The 20,581-nt window shown below is 43.6% G+C and overlaps 1 protein-coding gene across 1 annotated transcript; it reads left to right on the forward strand.

The window, feature by feature from the left end:
- Positions 1 to 1,767: 1,767 nt before the first annotated feature.
- On the forward strand, positions 1,768 to 20,321 carry hmgn3 (high mobility group nucleosomal binding domain 3). The gene is made up of 7 exons (XM_084196910.1): positions 1,768 to 1,892; positions 9,055 to 9,150; positions 13,116 to 13,145; positions 14,844 to 14,897; positions 15,194 to 15,301; positions 15,426 to 15,525; positions 19,581 to 20,321. The coding sequence occupies exons 1-7, from the start codon at positions 1,878 to 1,880 to the stop codon at positions 19,586 to 19,588; spliced, it is 411 nt and encodes a 136-aa protein (XP_084053036.1). The 5' UTR covers positions 1,768 to 1,877; the 3' UTR covers positions 19,589 to 20,321.
- The last annotated feature ends 260 nt before the right edge of the window (positions 20,322 to 20,581 follow it).

Genomic DNA, 20,581 nt, shown 5'->3' on the forward strand with positions numbered 1-20,581 from the left:
CAGCTTTGATATGTGCTGAGAGAAGGACAGTGGACCGTCTAGCCGTACTCCCAAGGACTTGGATGAGGTGACTACCTCAAGCTCTAAACTCTCAGAGGTAGTAATCACACCGGTGGGGAGAGGGACATTCCTCTTACCAAACCACATGACCTTTGTTGTGGAGGTGTTCAGAAGAAGGTTAAGGGCAGAGAAAGCTTGTTGGACAATAAGAAATCTTTGTTGTAGAGCGTTTAACACAAAACCCGGTGAGGGGCCAGCTGAGTATAAGACTGTATCATCTGCATATAAATGGATGAGAGAGCTTCCTACTGCCTGAGCTGTGTTGTTGATGTAAATTGATTGTTGAATATAGCGACTCTATCAATGTTTGTCTTATTGATTGTTAATGATTGATAGTGTTTATACTGCTATAGTCTCATTCTTCTGGCCTGTTCCCTGCCAGCTGGAAAAAAGTTGCACCCGACAGTCAGACCCGACCCAAATGGACCCGATAATTATTTTAAAAATGGAGACCCGGACTCGAAAGGACCAGAGAAAAACCAGACCCGAACCCGAATGGACCCGAGGACAACTCGACCTAGACCCGACCCGTACCCTAATGGGTCTGGGTCCAGACCAGACCTGACCCGAGGACAACTCGACCTAGACCCGACCCGTACCCCAATGGGTCTGGGTCCAGACCAGACCTGACCCGAGGACAACTCGACCTAGACCCGACCCGTACCCTAATGGGTCTGGGTCCAGACCAGACCTGACGCGAGGACAACTCGACCTAGACCCGACCCGTACCCTAATGGGTCTGGGTCCAGACCAGACCTGACCCGAGGACAACTCGACCTAGACCCGACCCGTACCCCAATGGGTCTGGGTCCAGATGGGTCTGGGTCCAGATGGGTCTGGGTCCAGACCAGACCTGAGAAAAAAAGTATGTTTATCAGCCAAGTTGCTCTTCTGGTTAACATAAGGGTCCTTAAATGTTGGCTAGGACTTCTATAAGTCAATAAATTCACCTTACATTTACATTTTACATTTGAGTCATTTAGCAGATGCTCTTATCCAGAGAGACCTACAGTGACCTTATCAGCTTAAAATAAATATGTTATAGTCTATGCAGAGCCGTGGTTGGGTCCATTCAGGTCTACTCGGGTCTATCAACTGTGGTTAGATAGACCCGATGACAATCAAACAGAACCCGACCCGGACCTGAGGGACAAGTTAACATTTCAGACACAAACCTTATCGGGCCCAGGTCAGGTCTCGGGTATATTGGGTCCACCTGGACCCGTGAAGACCTCTACTTCCAGCCTAGACTACCCAGAACCACTTAGAGCCCTGTCGCCTTTCTATTGGCCTCTCTTCTCTTCTCTTCTCTTCTCTTCTCTTCTCTTCTCTTCTCTTCTCTTCTCTTCTCTTCTCTTCTCTTCTCTTCTCTTCTCTTCTCTTCTCTTCTCTTCTCTTCTCTTCTCTTCTCTTCTCTTCTCTTCTCTTCTCTTCTCTTCTCTTCTCTTCTCTTCTCTTCTCTCTATTCTTTCTTTCTTTCAACCTACACATCTGGCCATCACCATGGAGAGGCCATGATTTGCTTACAAAGAGTGTGTAGCCAATCACACGCCATAGGATCCCTATTCTCAAGCTTCAACCAATGTGCGCAGCTGTGTCATTTGCATACAAGGGGGTTTGACCAATCCCTTGGCACTACAGGAGACGGTTCTGCGGGTTCTGGCCTATGGGCGGGCGGGATGCAGAGATAAAGGTCTGCATATGAGAAGGTGTTTAGTATTGATCCAGTATCTGGTGGTAGGTTGTAAACTCGCGCTGTGGACCTGCAAGGTGGACTCTCTTATCTTCTCTGACGGGAATAGTATCTCTGTAACAACATGCCTAAAAGGAAGGTGAGTCGCTCTGTTTTAAAAAATATCTAAAGCGTACTCGTTGTGAATGTGATATCTGTTCTATCTGGGAGAGAGAGGATAGCGGTGCGTATCTCCTAGTTATATTTAGCGAAGCAGGTGAGCTGATGCGAAAGTTTCCAAACCCGAGACCCGCCTGTTCAGCTGGGACCGTTTGGTCTGGTGGGAGTCTAAAGGGGATGCCAGCGTTCCTCCATGTCATTCGGTGTGTTTTCTGTCGAAGCCCCTGCTCTCTCTCGCTCTCCATGGCCGGTGTGTTTTCTGTCGAAGCCCCTGCTCTCTCTCGCTCTCCATGGCCGGTGTGTTGGCTGCTGTCCCCCCCCCTCCCTGTCCACCCATACCGGACTGTCTGTCACCACACAGTGCACAGCTCCCGCTCCGGAACGTCACCAAGTCGACCGGTAGGGATGCGTGCTACACCCGCGCAGCTGGCGGTTTGAAGTGGCCACTTTATCCCCGTCGCGACTGTTTCGAGATTATTGTGCAATTAGTGCATTTTAATGTGTTAGTGTGTCAATTCTACTGAGGGATTTAAATCTGTCGATGGATGTTTCCCCCTCTAGAGGAACACTCTCTCTTTCTTTCTCTGTCTCTCTGTCTCTCTCTCTCTCTCTCTCCCTCCCTCTCTCTCTCTCTCTCTCGCAGTGTCTCTCTCTCTCTCTCTCTCTCTCTCTCTCTCTCTCGCTGTCTCTCTCTCTCTCTCTCTCTCTCTCTCTCTCTCTCTTCTCTCTCTCTCTCTCTCTCTCTCTCTCTCTCTCTCTCTCTCGCTGTCTCTCTCTCTCTGTCTCTCTCTGTCTCTCTCTCTCTCTCTGTGGCGACCTGTCATTCAGAGTTTTGAACCCTACCTGTTTAGCTAAAAAAATTATAAAAAGATCCGTTTGCAAACAATGTAAAGAAAAATGTTATCCTTGAGTTAATAAAGATGCATACAAGCATGGTCTCTTGAGTAAGGCAGCTCCAAAATGCAGGTGTTTCAGCCTAGCTCTGTGGTGGATGGGCAGCCAACGAAAGAGCATAAGCGTTGGTAATTTTCTCTAGTTATGCTGTGATTGGCTCAGTGTTCCGTCACTCACGGGGACACTACTCACCGCATAATCTACAGGGAGAGCTAGGCAGTTCAAGCCCCTTGGGTGCTGCCACAGAGTTACATTAGAAGTGCCCATCCAAGAAGGCTCAAGGTCATTGGCCACAGATAAAATTACGTCAAATCGTATTATATCTACCGTAGCTTTGATTGGACTGATCATACTTTCAAAATCTTGGCTAACAAGCTAGCTAGTTAGACAAGCAGTCATCATCATGAATCACGTTGACAATCTACTGGCAAATCCTTTTCAATCCTTGTCATATGAAGAGAAATTATAGATAAAACGTATCGGTGCTCATCGGCCATTGGACATAAACATTACACAACAAGTTGGATATCGCAAATTCAACAATGAATCAGTGACCTAGCAATCACTATTTTGCTTCCCCTGCCTGCTATTCGGTGGAGAGGGTGTGTGGTCCAAGTTTGGGTTTAAGGATTTAAAAAATCTGTCTGAAAGGGTCTCTTTTCAAAGGTTAAAAGGATAAACATTCACACGCAACACCATGGGCCAGAAAAGGTTGAATACATTGGCCATGCTGTCAATCCAGCATGACTTCTGCCAGGTTCAAAACAACTGGGAACTGGGAACTGGGAAATCTCAGAATTCAGTGTGTTGAAGACAACTAGGAACTCTGAAAAAAACTAGCTCCGACTGGGAAAATACGTTTTGAACGGTCATCCAACTCGTTCAACGGTCATCAACTGCTTTCCAGTTGTCTTGAAAGCACCATAAATCCAGAGAATGTGTTGTAGAAAATTATTCTTATACTTATTAAAACAAATAAAGGAGTTTTTGTAGAATCAAGATAGACTTTATTACACAAGCAATACAGCCGAGCTGGTCTGCAGAGCAACTGCCGTCCCAGACTTGGAGCTCTCTTTATATACAGCTTCATCTTTTCATATCATATCGGAGCCACTATGGTTCCTCTGTCTAGCTTATTTCCTGTCTGTCCCCATGTCTGCTTGGTCTCCTTTTCATATCATATCAGAACCCCCTCTTTATCCAAACAGCCACCCTCCCTTGACCTGGAGCCACTATGGTTTCTTCTTGTGGCTATGTGTAATCGGGTCGTAGCGCACAAACAAGCGATAACGTTAGTTCCGTTACTACTCATATCTCCACACAGCTGAGCCCTTGGTAGTAAAAGACAGGATGAACTGAAAAAACTGTGGACACTCTGAGGCTGTTTGTCCTGACCGTGTGACCAGGTTACTCGGAAGCAACGAGAAACAACAAGAAATGGAAACAATACAGGTCTATCTGTTCCTGAAGTTTATCTCCATCCCATGTCCTTGACTACACGCCCAGACCAGCTGCAGGGAGCTAGAGGGAACCATCCTTTATCAGAAGCACAGCATTTGCACTAAAGAAATGTCTCTACTATTGTTAAGCATATTATAATATATGTAATGGAAAAATACCTATAGGCGCCATTTCATCGTGGCTCTGTTTTAACCCTTTAATTGGTTCTTAATCCATAGGCATATAGGGCATATAGGTGTTTCATTCTACAACATACATCATTCATATTAATTGGGTTATGTTGTCTGCCCTTAAGTGAGACAGAGTAGTTAACTAAACATTTCCATTAAATGCCAGACTTTGATGACAAAGTTTGATGACAAAGTTTGCCAACAAGAAGGACCGCCCCAGAAATAGGTCTACAGTATCAATCAATCAATCAATCAATCAATCAATCATTTTGTTTATAAAGCCCTTTTTACATCAGCAGATGTCACAAAGTGCTATACAGAAACCCAGCCTAAAACCCCAAACAGCAAGCAATGCAGATGTAGAAGCACAGTGACTAGGAAAAACTTACTAGAAAGGCAGGAAGCTAGGAAGAAACCTAGAGAGGAACCAGGCTCTGAGGGGTGGCCAGTCCTCTTCTGGCTGTGCCGGGTGGAGATTATAACAGTACATGGCCATTAAGGCCAGATTTTTCTCCAAGATGTTAAAACGTTAATAGATGACCAGCAGGGTCAAATAATAATCACAGTGGTTGTAGAGGTTGCAACAGGTCAGTACATCAGGAGTAAATATCACTTGGCTTTTCATAGCCGGACATTTAGAGGTTGAAATAGCAGGTGCGGTAGAGAGAGAGAGTTGAAAACAGCAGGTCTGGGACAAGGTAGCACGTCCGGTGAACAGGTCAGGGTTCCATAGCCGCAGGCAGAACAGTTGAAACTGGAGCAGCAGCACGACCAGGTGGACTGGGGGCAGCCAGGAGTCATCAGGCCAGGTAGTCCTGAGGCATGGTCCTAGGGCTCAGGTCCTCCGGGAGTGGAGGGAGAGATACTGGAGGCTGAGACGGGGGGGGGGGGGGGGGGTTGGGAGACACTTTGGCCCCGTCCGACGATACCCCCAGACAGGGCCAACCAGGCAGGATATAACCCCACCCACTTTGCCAAAGCACAGCCCCCACACCACCAGAGGGATATCAACAGACCACCAACCTACTACCCTGAGACAAGGCTGAGTATAGTCCACAAATATCTCCTCCACTGCATAAGCCCGATGGGGTGACATGCTGCTGCATAAATGATGTAAAATGCCAGTGAAAAACAGTATGTATACTATAGCTAAGAAAGTAATACTAAGTGTATGTTGTGTAGTAAGCTGTTAGTAGCCCATGTACCTCACCCTAATAATTTGGTCCCTTTCCCCCTCATAACTTAGCCTACTGTTCTGACTTGGTGGTGCACATGTAGCCTTTAAAAAAGTAATTTAAAATCAAGAGCAATTCCATCTTTTAGAGAAACGTAATCATTGAATATTGTAAGAGCTTTCATTGTCTGCTTATATGCCCCCTTTATTTATCCTACGGTTCTGACTTGGTGTACAGGGAGAACACCGTAAGAACGGCCCATGTTCTGAATTCTGTCGCTGTACATTTCAAAAGTGCTGAACAAATAGTTATATTGACTACGTCCGTCTTAGCTCGCTCATTAATGTCTTAATCTAAATTACGGATTGCCTCTTATCCGCTCGTCGTCCCCTTATGCCGTAGTTTGTACATATCAATTGTTATATATATATATATATATATATATATATATATATATATATATATATATATCCATCTCATTAGCATATTAATTTATATAGGTCCATCTCATTAGCATATTAATTTATATAGGTCCATCTCATTAGCATCTTAATTTATATAGGTCCATCTCATTAGCATCTTATTTTATATAGGTCCATCTCATTAGCATCTTGTTTTATATAGGTCCATCTCATTAGCATCTTATTTTATATAGGTCCATCTCATTAGCATCTTATTTTATATAGGTCCATCTCATTAGCATCTTATTTTATATAGGTCCATCTCATTAGCATCTTATTCATCATTTTAGGTAATGTTGGAATGATGTATTTCTTTGTTTATCTTACTTTGTGTATTATAATCATCTCATGTGCTTTTCTCCATGAGGACGGGATACTATATAATGTTGTTGGGTCTGTAACCATGAGGACGGGATACTATATAATGTTGTTGGGTCTGTAACCATGAGGATGGGATACTATATAATGCTGTTGGGTCTGTAACCATGAGGAGGGGATACTATATAATGTTGTTGGGTCTGTAACCATGAGGACGGGATACTATATAATGTTGTTGGGTCTGTAACCATGAGGACGGGATACTATATAATGTTGTTGGGTCTGTAACCATGAGGAGGGGATACTATATAATGTTGTTGGGTCTGTAAACATGAGGATGGGATACTATATAATGTTGTTGGGTCTGTAACCATGAGGACGGGATACTATATAATGCTGTTGGGTCTGTAACCATGAAGAGGGGATACTATATAATGTTGTTGGGTCTGTAACCATGAGGAGGGGATACTATATAATGCTGTTGGGTCTGTAACCATGAGGAGGGGATACTATATAATGTTGTTGGGTCTGTAACCATGAGGAGGGGATACTATATAATGTTGTTGGGTCTGTAACCATGAGGACGGGATACTATATAATGTTGTTGGGTCTGTAACCATGAGGAGGGGATACTATATAATGCTGTTGGGTCTGTAACCATGAGGAGGGGATACTATATAATGTTGTTGGGTCTGTAACCATGAGGAGGGGATACTATATAATGTTATTGGGTCTGTAACCATGAGGAGGGGATACTATATAATGCTGTTGGGTCTGTAACCATGAGGAGGGGATACTATATAATGTTGTTGGGTCTGTAACCATGAGGAGGGGATACTATATAATGTTGTTGGGTCTGTAGCTATGAGGAGGGGATACTATATAATGTTGTTGGGTCTGTAACCATTGTCTGTACACTATATATACAAAAGTATCTGGACACCCCTTCAAATTAGTGGATTCGGCTATTTCAGCCACACCTGTTGCTGACAGGTGTATAAAATCGAGCACACAGCCATGCAATCTCCATAGACAAACATTGGCAGTAGAATGGCCCGTACTGAAGAGCTCAGTGACTTTCAACGTGGCACCGTCATAGGACGCCACCTTTCCAACGAGTCAGTTCGTCCAATTTCGGCCCTAGTAGAGCTGACCATGCTAGAGGTGCCCTGAACACCGGGTAGACACAGTGTTCACATTTTGTACCTTTTTAATTTGTCTGAAAAGACAAACTCCACCTACCGGGAGATCTGTGGTTAAATTGAGTGCGCCTACTGCGCTGGTCAATCGGATAGCTCAGATCACCGTGCCTACAGCTTCCAGCAAAGTTTGATACTAGCCTACATCAGAATTCATTTTTTTTTTTAAAGCATGACCAGAGAGAGACTGTCAAAGAATACAGCAAAGAGCTGCTGTTTTTATGAGTGAGTTCAGGTTTTTATTCAACACTGTTACAAAACATAAAACGCGCTTCTCCCTACTACCACTCGCGCTGCAGCTGCAATGAATGAATAGCCAAGTTTATCGATAGGCCTGCGTCAGTGGAGGCTGCCGAGGGGAGGACGGCTCATAATAATGGCTGTAAACGGAATCAATGGAATGGCATCATGGGGTATATTTGATACCATTCCACCTATTCCACTCCAGCCATTACCAGAAGCCTGTCCCTCCCAGTTAAGGTGCCACCAACCTCCTGTGCCCTGCGTTTTTATTATTATTAGCAGCTCGTCTGTCTGTTTTAATATCGAGGAATATTTCACTTTCTCTGGTCGTAGGAACAACATGAATTTGTGCATGAGGCAGATGCGGTGCGACTCGAGTTTGGCCGTCAGGTGGAAGATGTTTCCCATCTCTCTGTTCAGTCTCACCGGAGGAAAGGAAGGAGAGAGCAGGGACCGTGAGAGGCGGACCCTCTGCTGCTCTCTCCCCTCCCTCTGCTGAGACTAATGCCATGTTCAAAACAACTGGGAACTTGGAAATCTCTGCCTTCTGACTTCAGTGCGTTCAAGACAATTGGGAAGTCAGAATAAAAAATGAGATCTGACTTGGAAAAATTGTTTTGAACGGTCATATCTCTCGGAATTCCAAGTCTGAAACTCAGGCAGCTACGCCTTTCCGACCTGAAGATCACTGACGTCATGATTTCACCTAGTTTTTTTCCCCGAGTTCCCAGTTGTCTTGAAAGCACCATGATCATCAGATGCAGGTAGCCTACCATCAGTCCAGTAAAATAAAACAACTAATTATTTGCTAAATTTATGCTCAGCTGTGCCTCGGAAGTGCTACACCAACTGATGTATTTTGTTATCAAATTTCAAAACAGAGTTTTGAAATCCAATATGGTCTGAGAAGAACAGTATTGTCAGGCCAGGCATACAGCCAATACAGTGTTATAATGTATTAGAACCTCATTCCTACACAACTGTTTTTATTAGGTTCATGTTACATTTTATAAGTCACGTTTTTAAAGAACTCTGAGCGCTAGATCTCGGCTTGCTTTTTGACTGTGAAAGTGATCTTGATTCAGAAAAGGTTGGTGACCAGTGGCTGACAGGACACACGTTAGAGACTCGCTCAAAAGAAAAGCAACATCTCAGCCTTTCATTAGTCGTGGATACGAGGTGTGCGCTGTGTTTGAACTCTTCTCTCTCTGTTTCTTCTAGTCTGCCGAAGGGGCCAATGCCAAGGATTCCTCTAAAGTCACTAAGCAGGAGGTCGCTAAGCAGGAGGTCGCTAAGCAGGAGGTCGCTAAGCAGGAGGTAGGAGTTCCATGTGTGTGTGTGTGTGTGTGTGTGCAGTGAGTGTGTGTGTGTGTGTGTGTGCAGTGAGTGTGTGTGTGTGTGTGCAGTTAGTGTGTGTGTGTTTTACACAACCGCAAACACGCTTATTATGGACCGCAGTCCAGTCACCACGTACACTACCCCTAGTACACTACCCCTAGTACACTACCTCTAGTACACTACCTCTAGTACACTACCTCTAGTACACTACCTCTAGTACACTACCCCTAGTACACTACATAGTACACTACCTCTAGTACACTACCCCTAGTACACTACCCCTAGTACACTACCTCTAGTACACTACATAGTACACTACCTCTAGTACACTACCTCTAGTACACTACCCCTAGTACACTACATAGTACACTACCTCTAGTACACTACCCCCAGTACACTACCCCTAGTACACTACCCCTAGTACACTACCTCTAGTACACTACCCCTAGTACACTACCTCTAGTACACTACCCTAGTACACTACCTCTAGTACACTACCCCTAGTACACTACTCCTAGTACACTACCCCTAGTACACTACCCCTAGTACACTACCTCTAGTACACTACCCCTAGTACACTACCCCTAGTACACTACCCCTAGTACACTACATAGTACACTACCTCTAGTACACTACCCCTAGTACACTACATAGTACACTACCTCTAGTACACTACCCCCAGTACACTACCTCTAGTACACTACCCCAGTACACTACCTCTAGTACACTACCCCTAGTACACTACCCCTAGTACACTACCTCTAGTACACTACCCCTAGTACACTACATAGTACACTACCCCTAGTACACTACCTCTAGTACACTACCCATAGTACACTACCTCTAGTACACTACCCCTAGTACACTACATAGTACACTACCCCTAGTACACTACCTCTAGTACACTACCTCTAGTACACTACATAGTACACTACCTCTAGTACACTACCCCTAGTACACTACCCCTAGTACACTACATAGTACACTACCCCTAGTACACTACCTCTAGTACACTACCCCTAGTACACTACATAGTACACTACCCCAGTACACTACCCCTAGTACACTACATAGTACACTACCTCTAGTACACTACCCCTAGTACACTACATAGTACACTACCTCTAGTACACTACCCCTAGTACACTACCCCTATTACACTATAGTACACTACCCCTAGTACACTACCTCTAGTACACTACCTCTAGTACACTACCCCTAGTACACTACATAGTACACTACCCCTAGTACACTACCTCTAGTACACTACCCCTAGTACACTACATAGTACACTACCTCTAGTACACTACCCCTAGTACACTACATAGTACACTACCCCTAGTACACTACCTCTAGTACACTACCTCTAGTACACTACATAGTACACTACCTCTAGTACACTACCCCTAGTACACTACCCCTAGTACACTACATAGTACACTACCCCTAGTACACTACCTCTAGTACACTACCCCTAGTACACTACATAGTACACTACCCCAGTACACTACCCCTAGTACACTACCCCTAGTACACTACATAGTACACTACCCCTAGTACACTACCTCTAGTACACTACCCCTAGTACACTACATAGTACACTACCCCAGTACACTACCCCTAGTACACTACATAGTACACTACCTCTAGTACACTACCCCTAGTACACTACATAGTACACTACCTCTAGTACACTACCCCTAGTACACTACCCCTATTACACTATAGTACACTACCCCTAGTACACTACCTCTAGTACACTACCTCTAGTACACTACCCCTAGTACACTACATAGTACACTACCCCTAGTACACTACCTCTAGTACACTACATAGTACACTACCTCTAGTACACTACCCCTAGTACACTACATAGTACACTACCCCTAGTACACTACCTCTAGTACACTACCTCTAGTACACTACATAGTACACTACATAGTACACTACCTCTAGTACACTACCCCTAGTACACTACCCCTAGTACACTACATAGTACACTACCCCTAGTACACTACCTCTAGTACACTACCCCTAGTACACTACATAGTACACTACCCCAGTACACTACCCCTAGTACACTACCCCTAGTACACTACATAGTACACTACCCCTAGTACACTACCTCTAGTACACTACCCCTAGTACACTACATAGTACACTACCCCAGTACACTACCCCTAGTACACTACATAGTACACTACCTCTAGTACACTACCCCTAGTACACTACATAGTACACTACCTCTAGTACACTACCCCTAGTACACTACCCCTATTACACTATAGTACACTACCCCTAGTACACTACCTCTAGTACACTACCTCTAGTACACTACCCCTAGTACACTACATAGTACACTACCCCTAGTACACTACCTCTAGTACACTACCCCTAGTACACTACATAGTACACTACCTCTAGTACACTACCCCTAGTACACTACATAGTACACTACCTCTAGTACACTACCTCTAGTACACTACATAGTACACTACATAGTACACTACCTCTAGTACACTACCCCTAGTACACTACCCCTAGTACACTACATAGTACACTACCCCTAGTACACTACCTCTAGTACACTACCCCTAGTACACTACATAGTACACTACCCCAGTACACTACCCCTAGTACACTACATAGTACACTACCTCTAGTACACTACCCCTAGTACACTACATAGTACACTACCTCTAGTACACTACCCCTAGTACACTACCCCTATTACACTATAGTACACTACCCCTAGTACACTACCTCTAGTACACTACCTCTAGTACACTACCTCTAGTACACTACCTCTAGTACACTACCCCTAGTACACTACATAGTACACTACCTCTAGTACACTACCTCTAGTACACTACCTCTAGTACACTACCCCTAGTACACTACATAGTACACTACCCCTAGTACACTACATAGTACACTACCCCTAGTACACTACATAGTACACTACCCCTAGTACACTACCTCTAGTACACTACCTCTAGTACACTACCCCTAGTACACTACCCCTAGTACACTACCCCTAGTACACTACATAGTACACTACCCCTAGTACACTACATAGTACACTACCCCTAGTACACTACCTCTAGTACACTACCCCTAGTACACTACATAGTACACTACCTCTAGTACACTACCCCTAGTACACTACATAGTACACTACCCCTAGTACACTACCTCTAGTACACTACCCCTAGTACACTACATAGTACACTACCCCTAGTACACTACATAGTACACTACCCCTAGTACACTACATAGTACACTACCCCTAGTACACTACATAGTACACTACCTCTAGTACACTACCCCTAGTACACTACCCCTAGTACACTACCTCTAGTACACTACCTCTAGTACACTACATAGTACACTACCCCTAGTACACTACCCCTAGTACACTACCCCTAGTACACTACATAGTACACTACCCCAGTACACTACCCCTAGTACACTACCATAGTACACTACCCCTAGTACACTACCTCTAGTACACTACCCCTAGTACACTACCCCTAGTACACTACCCCTAGTACACTACATAGTACACTACCCCTAGTACACTACCCCTAGTACACTACATAGTACACTACCTCTAGTACACTACCCCTAGTACACTACCCCTAGTACACTACCTCTAGTACACTACCTCTAGTACACTACCCCTAGTACACTACCCCCAGTACACTACCTCTAGTACACTACCCTTAGTACACTACCTCTAGTACACTACCCCTAGTACACTATATAGTACACTACCTCTAGTACACTACCCCTAGTACACTACCCCTAGTACACTACCCCTAGTACACTACCCTTAGTACACTACCAGCCCCTCAACACACAACTGATATGCCCCCTGTCCCCTTTCCCTCTTCCCCTCTCTCCCCCCCTCTCTCCCCCTCTCTCTCTCTCTCTTTCTGTAGCCCACCAGACGGTCAGAGAGGTTGTCATCGGTAAGTTTAATCATCCCCTCCTCCTCTCCTCTCCTCTCCTCTCCTCTCCTCTCCTCTCCTCTCCTCTCCTCTCCTCTCCTTGCTCTCTCTCTCTCGTTGCTTCCCCACCAGAGGTAGTCTGTGGGGTCAGAGTTTCTCACTGCCACCAGATATGATATTAGGATCTGAAATCAAAGCAATGTCTGTTGTATTAATTGTTGTATTTAAACTTGACTAGCTACAGTGTTATAGCCAGTAGATATTCAGACAGTGTTCTAAATTAGTGTTTTATTTAGACAGTGTTCTAAATGAACGTTCTAAATGAGTGTTCTAAAGAGCATTCTAAATTTACATTCTAATTGAGCATTTTAAAGGAGCATTCTAAATGAGTGTTCTTAAGGAGCATTCTAAATGAGTGTTCTTAAGGAGCATTCTAAATGAGTGTTCTTAAGGAGCATTCTAAATGAGTGTTCTTAAGGAGCATTCTAAATGAGTGTTCTTAAGGAGCATTCTAAATGAGTGTTCTTAAGGAGCATTCTAAATGAGTGTTCTAAATGAGCGTTCTAAATGAATGTTCTAACAGAATATTCTAACAGAATATGGAAAAGCCCCATGCAATCATTTATTCACCAAGGTCTGGACAGCAAGCTGTCTTCATCCGGGTATCATGACAGCACTCTAAACAGTGTTCTAAAGGTGGTGGTGGTGAGAAAAGGTCCCTGCAGGTTCCGTCTGGTCCTGCGCTTGCTTTTTCTCATTTGTCCTCATTTCGTTTACCGGACCTGATATCTATATGTTCTGTTCATCAGCTGTCTGTCATGTGATTTCACTGTCCTCAGGCATGGCACACATGGACTGAATCTCAAATGGCACCCTATTCCCTTTGTAGTGCACTATTTTAGACCAGGCCCCATAAAGATTAGGGTGTAATTTGGGACACAAACACGTTCTTGCTAACACTTCAGTTTGTTGTAAACTTTAGCCCTTGTAAAAGAGTATTAAAAAAAATATTAATATGTTTATATGCCTATAAATTATTATTACAGTAATCATGTTATAATAATGTTATTACATTACCTTATTACAATATTACTGTTATAACTGATTATGTTATTACATTATTACATAGATTATTAACCAACAGGTTCTCACGGCTTACACCTATTTTAGTTATGTTAATAAAGAAAGGATCCAATGGTAGCCTTCCCTGTTTACACAATGATGATTTAAAAATATATGTTAAATATACTGTTCAGTTAAATATACTGTTAAGGTAAATATGTTAAATATACTGTTAAGGTAAATATGTTAAATATCCTGTTAAGTTAGCATTGATTAAGCTGTCTGTACGCAGACCTTCATCTGAGGTGTTGCCCTCTACTAGTGGGTATTGCATGGCCTCACCTATAGCCTACAATACACTTACTGTTCAGGTTATACATAGATTCCTATGCTAAGCTATTTCTATGGTATTTTCCCATTGTCTTTGCTAAGCTAACTCTATAGAAATGCCCCATTCACTCAGTTAAGCTAATTCCATTGAAATGTCCAATTCACTCAGCTAAGCTAATTCTATAGAAATGCCCCATTCTAAACTAAGCTAATTTTATGGTGTTTCCCACTCTCTATGCTAGGCTAAGCTAAGCTAAGCTAATTCTATAGCGTTTCCCCACTCTTTGAGCTAGGCTAATGCTAAAGCTAATGGCTCTCTCTCTGCAGAAACCAGCTCCTCCCAAACCTGATGCGGTCAAACCTATGAAGGCTATCGCCAAGGTAATGCCATCAAGCATACACGCACGCACACACTGTCCAGGTGTTAAAGCACGTATCCACAAATACATGTTGTGTTTGTTTTAAAGTCTCATAAAGTTTTTGTCCATTTGAATGTTCTCAGAGCCATTCTCAGTCCTATGTTTTTATTGGTTGACTCTGTCCTCTGTTGGGATTGGTAGTCTCTAATTGGCTTGATGTTTCTGTTCTGTGTTCTCATTGGCTTGCTGTTTCTGTTCTGTGTTGGGTTTGGTCGTCTCTGTTTCTATGACGTGTTCTGATTGGCTCTCTCTGCCTAGAAGCCGGTGGACAAGGTGTACGACAAGGCCATGAAGGGAAAGAAAGGCGGAGCTAAGGTGAAGAGGGAGGATGGCCCCTCCCATAAAGGACAGACCATGACGGAGGAGGTACGGTAGGCCACACCTCCATCAGAGGATGGAGAGAAGGAGAGGAGAGAAGGTTTAGGGGGATGGTGGTGGGATTATAATCATCTAACATGTCTTCCTTCAACGTTGTCCCTCTGTCTCTCAGATCTGTGTGTCTCGCTCCAGTGTCCGTATGACCTACCACAGAAGTCTTGCTCCCAGCTCCATGTCTGTCAGAGGACAGAGTGAGACGGTCCGAGTCAACGGTACGACAGACAGACAGCGTGCTGTGGATTTGAACCAGAGTTGTTAGGCTGTATCCCAACTGGCACTCTATTCCCTACAGAGTGCATTACTTTAGACCAGAGCCCTATGGGGTTTATAGTGGTGTACAGTGTAGTGCCATTAGGGACTCTGTGATATAACCACTGCCATAGTAGTATGATAGGTCCAGTGTAATGTGTTGTTCTACAGGGTCAGCCATAGTAGTATGATAGGTGCAGTGTAATGTGTTGTTTTACAGGGTCAGCCATAGTAGTATGATAGGTCCAGTGTAATGTGTTGTTTTACAGGGTCAGCCATAGTAGTATGATAGGTCCAGTGTGTTGTTTTATAGGGTCAGCCATAGTAGTATGATAGGTGCAGTGTGTTGTTTTACAGGGTCAGCCATAGTAGTATGATAGGTGCAGTGTGTTGTTTTATAGGGTCAGCCATAGTAGTATGATAGGTCCAGTGTGTTGTTTTATAGGGTCAGCCATAGTAGTATGATAGGTCCAGTGTAATGTGTTGTTTTACAGGGTCAGCCATAGTAGTATGATAGGTGCAGTGTAATGTGTTGTTTTACAGGGTCAGCCATAGTAGTATGATAGGTCCAGTGTAATGTGTTGTTTTACAGGGTCAGCCATAGTAGTACGATAGGTCCAGTGTAATGTGTTGTTTTACAGGGTCAGACATAGTAGTATGATAGGTCCAGTGTAATGTGTTGTTTTACAGGGTCAGCCATAGTAGTATGATAGGTCCAGTGTAATGTGTTGTTTTACAGGGTCAGCCATAGTAGTATGATAGGTCCAGTGTAATGTGTTGTTTTACAGGGTCAGCCATAGTAGTACGATAGGTCCAGTGTAATGTGTTGTTTTACAGGGTCAGCCATAGTAGTATGATAGGTGCAGTGTAATGTGTTGTTTTACAGGGTCAGCCATAGTAGTATGATAGGTGCAGTGAAATGTGTTGTTTTACAGGGTCAGCCATAGTAGTATGATAGGTCCAGTGTAATGTGTTGTTTTACAGGGTCAGCCATAGTAGTATGATAGGTCCAGTGTAATGTGTTGTTTTACAGGGTCAGCCATAGTAGTATGATAGGTCCAGTGTAATGTGTTGTTTTACAGGGTCAGCCATAGTAGTATGATAGGTGCAGTGTAATTTATGGTTAAGTGCCTTGGTCGTCACTAGTTATCACAGCCACAAAGTCAATATAGTCTATATCGTAAAAATTCATAAAAACAAAAATTACCTTTTTGGTCTTAATTTAAGGTTAGGGTTAGGCATACAGTTAGCAGTGTGGTTAAGGTTAGAGTTAGGTTTAAAATCAGATTTTAAGAAGATAAATTGTAGAAATAGGCGGGGTTTAGCCATAATAATGGTAACTAGTGACGACCATAGAACCATGGATTGGTACTTCCTGGTCCCTTTATGACATCATGGTGTGTTTATGCATAGAGATCCTATTAAATTACTAGAGGGTCTATGTCAGCCATATTGGTCAGGGAGAAATCCAAACCAGTCTAATTGGAATTAATGGCAGTAGAGGCAGAATCCTGATTTTACTTAATAAAAGTAAGGCGTGATATATCAGAAATTATAAACTGGGTGGTTCGAGCCCTGAATGCTGATTGGCTGACAACCGTATACCACGGTATGACAAAACATGTATTTTTACTGCTCTAATTACGTTGGTAACCAGTTTATAATAGCAACAAGGCACCTCGGGGGTTTGTGGTATATGGCCAATATACCACGGCTAAGGATTGTGTCCAGGCACTCCGCATTGTGTTGTGAAAAGAACAGCCCTTAGCCGTGGTATATTGGCCATATACCACTCCCCCTTATTGCTTAATTGTGTAATAGAATTGTCAACCTAAAATATTGTCATATAATTATAAATACAGGTTATACAGGTTTTCTATCCATTTTCTGTATAAATATTCTCTAAAATATTTAAGTGATAATGCCAGAGAAGCCGGTGTTTGGAGGATATATTGGCATGGTGTTGTTAGGCCCGAAACGAAGTAGAGCCAATATCTCCTCCAAACACCGGCTTCGAGGGCATTATCACTTTTATACAACGGGTTACCAACATATTCAAATAATGATTGACATATTTTCATTAAAAACGTTATTTTCAAATCAAATAAAATGTTATTAGTCACATACACATGTTTAGCAGATGTTATAGCGGGTGTAGTGAAATGCTTGTGCTTCTAGCTCCGACAGTGCAGTAATATCTAACAAGTAATATCTAACCATTTCACAACATATACCCAATACACACACAACTAGTATGGGATGGGATTTAAGAATATATACATATATGGACAAGCAATGACAGAGCGGCATGGACTAAGATACAGTAGAATATTATAGAATAGAATGCAGTATATACATTTGAGATGAGTAGTGCAAGATATGGAAACATTATTAAAGTGACTAGTGTTCAATTTCTTAAAGTGGCCAGTGATTTCAATAGGCAGCAGCAGCCTCTAATATGTTAGTGATGGCTATTTAACAGTCTGATGGCCTTGAGATAGAAGCTGTTTTTCATTCTCTCGGTCCCAGCTTTGATGCACCTGTACTGACCTCGCCTTCTGGATGATAGCGGGGTGAACAGGCAGTGGCTCGGGTGGTTGATGTCCTTGATGATATTTTTGGCCTTCCTGTGACATCGGGTGCTGTAGGTGTCCTGGAGGGCGGGTAGTTTGCCCCCGGTAATGCGTTGGGCAGACCGCACCACCCTCTGGTTGCGGGCGGTGCAGTTTCCGTACCAGGCGGTGATACAGCCCTACAGGATGCTCTCAATTTTGCATCTGTAAAAGTTTGTGAGGGTCTTAGGGGCCAAGACAAATTTCTTCAGCCTCCTGAGGTTGAAGAGGCTCTGTTGCACCTTCTTCACCACACTGTCTGCGTGGGTGGACCATTTCAGATTGTCAGTGATGTGTACGCCGAGGAACTTGAAGCTTTCCACCTTCTCCACTGCGGTCCCGTCGATGTGGATAGGGGCGTGCTCCCTCTGCTGTTTCCTGAAGTCCACGATCAGCTCCTTGCATTTGTTTAAGCTGTTTTCTAGTGACATTTATTTGGATACATCCATAACAATGAGCTAATGAGGCGCGATTTCGCCTGGCATAGAAAATGTGCTCTCTCGTCGGGACACTGTTGTTCAGAGGAGCTAGCCAACAACACAGCTAACACAATCACTTCAAACTGAAGCTGGAAAAACTGCAAACTAGCTACACTTTGTTTCGTTTTACCTTTTTTCAATTGACATTTCTTTGTATATATCCATAAAAATGATGCCAGCTGAGAAACGCTGCCTGCAGTGGATTGCGCAGTCAGATGGAACAGAGTAAACAGGCATTTTAACATCATAGATTTAGCCGGTGGTAACTTGTGGAATAGACACCGGCTGGAATGCGGTTTGAACCAATCAGCATTCAGGATTAGAACCACCCGTTGTATAAATGTAAATAGACCGTACCTGTAAATGTCTCAGTGAGTTCTGTTATATTTACATTTACATTTTAGTCATTTAGCAGACGCTCTTATCCAGAGCGACTTACAGTTAGTGCATACATTATTTTATTTTTTATCGAACCCACAACCCTGGCGTTGCAAACGCCATGCTCTACCAACTGAGCTACATCCCCTGCCGGCCATTCCCTCCCCTACCCTGGACGACGCTGGGCCAATTGTGCGCACCGCCCCATGTGCTGATATATGATACAATATCAGCACTTGATGCATTTACAACTTGTCTAAGTCCTGTCATCAACTGATTTCAGCTGTGGATTGACTGCATTTGAATGGGTTTGAATGGGTTTGAAGGGAGTGTTGGCATATTGGCAGTTAATTTAAAAAAATTGAGTAATTCCTCTAAAACTGTCTGGCTAGCTAGCTAACAAACAGTGCAGATACTATCTTCATCTTATCACAGCAATGGTTGACCAACTCCCTGACCAACATGGCTGACCTTTATCCCATCATAAGAAGGTTCATGTCTAATCTGGTATTCCAATTCCTCATTCTGTGTGTTTGTGTCTGTCTGCAGGAGACTGAGGCTGTGGGGGCGGGGTCTGACGAGGAGAAGGAATGAGGAAATTGGGGGGGGTGTCTTTCTCTTACTTCTCCCAAACCGGTACCATGGAAACGAAGAAAGGATCATTTTTACAAGGATTTTGTAAAATCTTGCTTTTTATGGGTCCTGTGATATTAGCGAAGATAAACCAACACCCCACGTCGACACCTCCACTCTCTCTCTCTCTTCCAATCCTTTCTTCCCTCTCTTCCATTTTGTTGTTTTACCCCTCTCTTTCCCGCTCTTTCCCTCTCTTTCCCCCCTTCCTTTTCTTGAAAGACAGAGTGGGAGGAGCCTCACGGGGTCACCATGATAATGCCTCTCACATCCTTTCTAAATGATGATGTCATATCCTCTCTACTGCGATGGCGCTTTTTGATGACATCACTGTAAATTTAAGTTGATCTCCCTAGAACATCAGAGACCCAGGGGTCAAACTTGGCTCCTATGACATCACAGGTCACCTTTGACCCTGACCTGAGGCGTTGCCATGGAGAATATTTGCGGCTTTTTAAGCAGATTTTGAAAAAGTGTTGAGAATCGTCACTGCTGTGTTTGAAACTCTGCTGTTTTAGTGTGTGTGTGTGTGTGTGTGTTTTAACCCCTGGTTGTCTGGCAGAGCAATAACAAGCTGTGTTTCCGTTCTAGAACTCTCTGGGTTCCACTCTGCCTGGGGGAAAACATTATTTTGAAATAAAAACAGAACGTTGACGTCTTGTGAGTACCGTGTGTTTTGTCTCTCTCTTGTGTTTTACTTCCTAGTGTATCTACTGACACTGGTGTTACTAGTGTTACACCTGTTTGTTCTACCCCAGCAGCTGATCCAGAGGGTAGTGCGTATGGCTCAGTACATCACTGGGGACAAGCTTCCTGCCATCCAGTCTAGGTCCAAAAGGCTCCTTAACAGCTTCTACCCCCAAGCCATAAGACTGCTGAACAATTAATCAAATGGCCACCCAGACTATTTACATTGA

Source organism: Coregonus lavaretus (genome assembly GCF_964263955.1).
Source record: "Coregonus lavaretus genome assembly, contig: HAP1_SCAFFOLD_490, whole genome shotgun sequence".
NCBI classification, from domain to species: domain Eukaryota; kingdom Metazoa; phylum Chordata; class Actinopteri; order Salmoniformes; family Salmonidae; genus Coregonus; species Coregonus lavaretus.

What these genes read in the sequence shown, in the direction of transcription:
- hmgn3 (XM_084196910.1), top strand. An exon ending in AGGAGGTCGCTAAGCAGGAG is followed by an intron (nt 9,151 to 13,115) that starts GTAGGAGTTCCA and finishes CTCTTTCTGTAG; the next exon opens with CCCACCAGACGGTCAGAGAG. An exon ending in GGTCAGAGAGGTTGTCATCG is followed by an intron (nt 13,146 to 14,843) that starts GTAAGTTTAATC and finishes CTCTCTCTGCAG; the next exon opens with AAACCAGCTCCTCCCAAACC.